The sequence below is a fragment of the Ambystoma mexicanum genome, chromosome 3q (assembly GCF_040938575.1).
Source record: "Ambystoma mexicanum isolate Mex_15411 chromosome 3q, UKY_AmexF1_1, whole genome shotgun sequence".
Classification (NCBI taxonomy): Eukaryota; Metazoa; Chordata; class Amphibia; order Caudata; family Ambystomatidae; genus Ambystoma; species Ambystoma mexicanum.
The window spans coordinates 1,140,928,458-1,140,934,957 of record NC_090926.1 but is presented as its reverse complement, the minus strand read 5'-3'; the positions used below and the strand labels follow the sequence as shown (position 1 = coordinate 1,140,934,957).

Genomic DNA, 6,500 nt, shown 5'->3' with positions numbered 1-6,500 from the left:
CTCTCATGGGCTGACTGACTACCTTTAAAGACATGTGCATCACTCACCGTGCCATCCACAACACTGGCCCAGAATTCCTCCAGGACACTCCACCAAACTGGGCAGATCCTCCTCCATCCAAGCTCCGACCATCTGGAACTCTCTGCCCCTCCACATTCAACACTGACAACCACTTGGCATTCCGATATGGAGCTTACTAAACTTTGTAATTGGTTTTGTGGCGTTCTGACAAAACATTATGTATGCGTTTATTTTAAAACGGTTTTATAGTTATTTGAAAGAAAAAATGCACGCAGAGAGCAATAAGTTTTTTGCTTTTCACTTGGTTAAATTATACTATCTTTTTACTTGAATGAAGAGGAATAAAACACTTGGGAGAGTTCTCTGTGGGAGTGCAAAGACTTGGAGATAGTTGAACGTTGTTAAGTTAGCTGTTTTTTTCTCTTCTTAAAAGTAAAAACGTTATTGTTTATTATGCAATACTGATAATCCTAGCACTGACAGCACGGTCAGCTTGATAAAATGTACTAGTACGATGACAAATGCCAATAAACAAATTTGAAAATAAAACCAACTGGCAAACAGTTTAACTTTCTAGTGCTGCGTAAGAAGGCCCCAGAAATCTAGTCCTTAAGCAATGCTGTCTCCTAAATTATTAGGAGCCACCCCAACTGAGCACGTAGCCATAGCCGAGCTGATGTGGAATAAGGCCACTCACCCCACCCCCCCCCCCATTGCAACAACTGCAAGTTGCATGCCCTTATCACTTAAAGTCACCCTAAGGCAGAGAACGTAGCAATGTCCTGCATTACAAAGTAGGTGTGCACAATGCTACAAAATATACTTGAGACAGACATGGCCGGTATTTAAAAAAAACAAATATATTTAATCAGTCTGAACTCTTATTACTTTACAAAGGGCTAGGTGTACAGACAGATACACGCACACATTGTCCAGAATTTCCAGGAAGCTCCTTTAACAGAAGCAGTGGCCCTTTCATCTGAAAACGGACATTTACCCAGAGATGAAAGGATAAAAAAAAATGCCAACTTTACATACCCTCTCCCCTCTCCCCAAAAATTAGACCATGCGAATGAAGGAAAGCTAAAACCTCTCCATTTCCATCTGATGGCTATTGTTGGCACAAAGACAAGTGCAAAGTGCATTCTCAAAACAGATGATCGCCAGCTTGCTATCGCTAACTTCATACAGTCTTGGGATGGTAGCTTCATTGCACAACTCAGGCATTCCAAATATTAATCTCCTGCCAAACGGTGTGCAGATACCACCAAGTACACAGTGAACATGTTGCCCACGCCTCAGACTTGAATAAAAATACCCTGACTTCAACCCAAGGTGATCAAACGCTTCTACCATGAGCAACTTTGGTCAAGCCTTGTGCAATAAACATTTAAAAACAGGAATAGAGTGCTTAAGCATATTACAACTCATTGTATACACTTGTCTGTAGGAGAGTCATGCTTTGCCCACTTCTCCTGCCAGATATGGTCCATAAACCAGAGCCGATAGACCGGCTTATAGTCTCTCGCCACTTCTGGCTATGCTGGTAGTATCCTCTCCAGCACTTCTTTTGAAGACTGAGGAATTCTGTCCGGGAATTTCACCTCAAACTCCAAAATTAGGTCACCACGCTGTTCAGGTGCTTTCGGTAATGGGAGTCCTTCTCCTGGGATTCTTCGCTTCATCCCAGGTTTAATGACATCCTTGAATGTGGTTGGGATATTCCGGTTGTCCAGGGTTGGTGCATTCACAGTACATCCACAGAGCGCCTGTGGGAGAAAGAATTTTGCATTATAAAAAGGGGGGGTTATTGCATCAAAGAGCCCTCACAGGATCTTCATAGACATGGAGCAAATACTTTTCACAGCCAAGTAATTAAGTTTGCTGTCTTAGGTATAAGACCCGTATTGCTGCCATTACCTTTATCTGAATTTAACTCCTACAAAGGCCGCACAAAGAAAAGCTTCCCCCAAAATGTACAAGTACAATAACGTCACTGAGACCTGGGGGGGGGGGGAGGAGGAGTCTAACATGCTAATTGGTCCTCAACAAATCGGGATGTGTGGGAGGAAACGGCGGCATGATCTATGGGCAGTCAAGCATTTACAAGAAAAGCATGGTTTGGGTTAGGCGTCAGGTATGACCTGATGCCTCTTTGCTTCCCCCCTTACAAGGCCCCCTAAAGTTGACGTATTTATATTTAACCATTATTCTATGTAGGAGGTGTAGAATGAACGACCTTCCCTCTTGAGCTCATGGTTTGCTCCATTTGGAATATTTTATCAAACGTTTATTTCCCACCCCCTGGGTTTCTCACCTCTCGCAGGCTGATCTTTGCAGGGTAGATAATGTCCGAGCCATCTCTTTTGAAGACTGGGTGTGGCTTGTCCTTGAGGACAAACACTATGTCAGAGGGAATGTTGGTTGGCGTCTCATCTCCTTCTTTAGGAAAAGTTATTTTCGTTCCTTCTTTCCAACCCTTCTTTACTTCTATGGTCAGAATCTTGTCCTCAGACCGTGCTGACCTGCCATCTGGATTCAGGCGTTTATGCGAAATCTTCATTTTCTTGGTGCAGCCAGTGTAAATCTCCTCTAAGGAGACCTTCAGCTCTCGCACCACAGGAGGGTCTTGTTTCTTACTAATGTGGTGTTCACGTCCTGGTCGGGCGCGCGGAAAGCCCATGTTACCAAATCCACCCATGCCACCCATTCCAAAGCTAGCAAATGGGTCCTCAACGTCCATTTCCTCATCTCCATTGCGTGCACTGAAGAAGGTGTCAAAGGGGTTGCGGCCACCAAAAAACTCTGAAAACATGGCATGGGGGTCTCCATGGAAAGTGTAGCTGAAAGAGGGACCGTTGGGTCCACCAGGACCGCCGCCGCCTCCACCGCCCTTAAGACCTGTAAAAGACAAAAACGGTGTTTAATTTTAAAATATGCATATAGGTTAACGCAAATACCGGCTGTTATAATACACTCCAGTAAGCTGTATTCACATATTGCATACGGCATATCCGATATGTGCACCAAATCGGGTAAAATACGTGCATTGTATCGTATCATTAATCAGAGGGCATGGATGAGAATGAAGCACTGAACCAGGACTAACGTAAATTACGCTAACAGGTGCCAAAAAAAACACAAATAAGGTTCTTTAGTGGCTTTGGAGGGATATGGTAGCCTAAAATGCTTGGTTTAAGACCCAAACAATATATCCAGAGAGCCTGCACACATGTATTTTTGGGGTCGCGGATTACGTTTACTGGTGGTCATGTTGCAGGTAGACTGCATAAAAACAAGTCAGTGTTTATTCTGTAAATCCATCCCTTGAGAAAATGGGATAAGGGGGAAAAAATCCGAGCGCCTCTCTACTTTGCATGAAACCAAAGAGTGGAACACAAGAATTAGCACATTTGACAAGTGTATGAAAGTGTATCAAGCATGAAACTTAAGCACAATACACGCCGAGGAGGACATGTGCGGATTCCAGTTGCCACAACTCACCCAAACAGTAAAGCGCGTGCAAACCATATGCACTGTATGGCCAGGACCTCGCAAGCAAGGCGTGGGCTGTCCCGCGGAAGTAGTACTACTGGAGTCCCTACATGCTGTACGCAGATTTAGAGACAAGAACCAGGATCTTGAAGAGGGAGCAATCTTGCATTGAAAGCCAAGAGTGTTTATATGGTGAGGAACGAGTAGAGAGATGGGTGCACCGGGAGCTAGTTTATATCTTGCCGAGGAGCCCTGTGGGCTACTAAACTGGTGAGCCTAGGATCAACCTGTCTGCGGAGGCAAGTGGCCACTGTCACAGAACTTCCAAGGGCGCTGGCATTGGATAATGGAAAGCTAAAAGGAGAGGAGTTCACTTAGGGGGGTGGTGTATAGGACCGATTCTTGCGGGCAGCCTACCAGTGGAAGCATAGCTTGAGAGGGGATATGTGCAGTTTCATGAGATGGAGCCGGCAGATAAGAGGGCAGCCATTGATCACGGCAAGGAGGAGGAGAGGTAGGGGGAAGTGATAGACATGTACAAGCGGCAGGATTGCTATGGAATCACGCCCCCGTGCAAAGGTTAGCCGCAACTAGAGCAGGGCGAGCTCACGGAAGGGGTCGTTGGGTCTTTAAATAGCTGAAGTTCCAAGAGTCCAACTTTGTGAAATCAGTGTAACATTACGAATCTCATATTGTAAATGGACACCCACGATAGGAACCCGTTGTTACTTACAGGGGTTGGTAGTTATCGGGTACTAAAAAGGTATGTGCGTGTCAGGGGATAAATGAACTGGAGGAGGAACTGCCTGGAAAAGGCTGCAACGGGAGTCAAGCCTGCCGAGGACAAGAGTGGAGATATAATCTCGGTGAAGAGATGGCGGGGGCTTTATGGAAGGTTTACTTGTTGAAGTATTTCATCCCTGCTAAAGGGATCTGTCACCTTGTACCCGGGTCAGAGGATATTTGCTGGTTTTTAAGGACTCAATTCAGTAGACAGGGAGCCAGTCTAAATTGGCGACGCCAGTTTCAGTAGCTTTTCGATTGGAAGGGGAGGGGAATACATATACACGCTTATTTAGATCGTGTTCGCCCTTGGTTGACGCACCCTGCACGATAATCCCGGCGACCATTACACCGCCTTGGGCAGTTTGAACGGAAGGGCGACACCTGGGAACACAATGCGCAATTCAAGGCTGGCAGGGTGCACGGGCGCGCCGCGCCTGCCATTGCATAATCGCCTGCCATCAATCACCGGCTGCTGGAACTTGCTAGAAGCTTCCAGCAGCTCGCGCTACACAGCCGAGGAGGGCAGGTGGGGGCTGCACATCGCAAGCAAGCAGGCCTGCCGGGGACTTCCGGGCCCCATCACAATGCCCAAAGCAAGTATCATCACAGCAACCATCCCCACAGGGAGACGGACCCTCACGCGAAAGGTCTTTCTGAACCCCGAACACACGCTGAAAAAGACCAGCCATGAAGGCGTTGCTATGGCACCAGTGGGTAAACTAGTCCCAACTTGACCATGCACTTGCCGGGAGCATATTGGGGTCTGCCCGAGCCTTGACTGCACCCCCGACTAATTAAAAACTACGGTTTAGAAACCGGCCACCCCCCCTTTCCAGAACAAGGGCACTGTACAACTCGGGGGTTCCACAACGAGTGCCCCCGTCCTTAGGTGTCTGGGCTTTTAACCTTGTAACTCCAGAAAAAAAACCGCAGTCAGATAACCGACGCGCTTCTGTAACCCCAGTTTTCGTCGCTGTGGCCGAATAACCCCCCCCGCCCCCCAATGCCCTCGCGTCTCTTTCAGGTCCCCCCTCCTTGCCTTACCTTCCTCCCCGTACTTGTCGAAGATCTCCCGCTTCTTGGGGTCGCTGAGCACGTCGTAGGCCTCGGCGATTTCCTTGAACTTTTCCTCGGCCCCGGGGTCCTTGTTCTTGTCAGGGTGGTAGCGCAGCGCCTGCTTGCGATAGGCCTTTTTGATGTCCTCCTCCGAGGCGCCGTGGGCCAGGCCCAGGATCTTGTAGTAGTCCTTCCCCATGTCGAGGGTGCGCCCTCTAATGCTGAGGCCGGATGCGCCTTACAATTATACGACTGTGTCTCGAACTACCGCACTGTCGGACTCTCCGAAATACTCGGGTGACAAATGTAACGGCCCTGTCGATGCTTTTCCCCCTGTCAGAAAAGCTACCGGCTAGTCGGACTGTATAAACCGTCTGTTCTTCGCTTGGCTCGCTCTGCGCGCTTCTGCCCTCCCTCTATGCCGCCGTGGCCATTTATACGGCTAGCGCCGAAGCTTCCAGATGCCCCGTGAAGCTTCCAGCAGATTCCGCTGGCTGCTTTCCCACCGACATACGTAGCGGCCTCGAGCACGCCCCCTTTTCTATAACCCGCCAATAAGAAGCAGAAGGGCGGTGTCAGGAGGGGGAGGGGACAAAACAGAAGTCCCCGGGCGTGCGTTCCAAACGGTAGATGCACGTGGTAGGCGTGGCTAGTGTCACAACAGCGGCCATGTTGAAAACAGGCAAGACTCCGCTACCCAATTGGCGTACGGCGACTACGATGTCCAACCATAACCCGCAGGATATGATGCTGCCTTGACGTTGCACTTACCTCTGACGGACTACAGATGTGCTATAGGTCGCGCCCACTTGCATGAAAATGCTTTGGCGGCGTCAATATTTACATTAAATAGTCGACCGACCGTTTGTTTTGTTGTTGCCAAAGACCGGACTTGACACTAAAGTTGTCCTTGAAAAATCTGGGAGGTATTTAAATCCAATAAACTGGTGGCCAACAGAAAACAGAGAATATACAATAGAAACATTTAGTACATCGGCTTTTGTTCGTTACAAAATAAAATCAATCTGCTTTATTCAGCAGAAGAACATAGCATGCTCTGTTTCGTTAGCCCATCTCTGCAATTGCAGGGATTACGTGCATGCTTTCATTTTTATTTTGATCTCTCGGGAGCATAAGAGACC

General features: G+C 47.9%; 1 protein-coding gene across 1 annotated transcript; it reads right to left on the bottom strand.

Moving 5' to 3' along the window:
- Positions 1-865: 865 nt before the first annotated feature.
- DNAJB1 (DnaJ heat shock protein family (Hsp40) member B1) lies at positions 866-5,962 on the bottom strand. The gene is made up of 3 exons (XM_069603955.1): positions 5,347-5,962; positions 2,339-2,922; positions 866-1,790 (listed from the first exon to the last, which is right to left on the bottom strand). The coding sequence occupies exons 1-3, from the start codon at positions 5,555-5,557 to the stop codon at positions 1,560-1,562; spliced, it is 1,026 nt and encodes a 341-aa protein (XP_069460056.1). The 5' UTR covers positions 5,558-5,962; the 3' UTR covers positions 866-1,559.
- Positions 5,963-6,500: the final 538 nt, after the last annotated feature.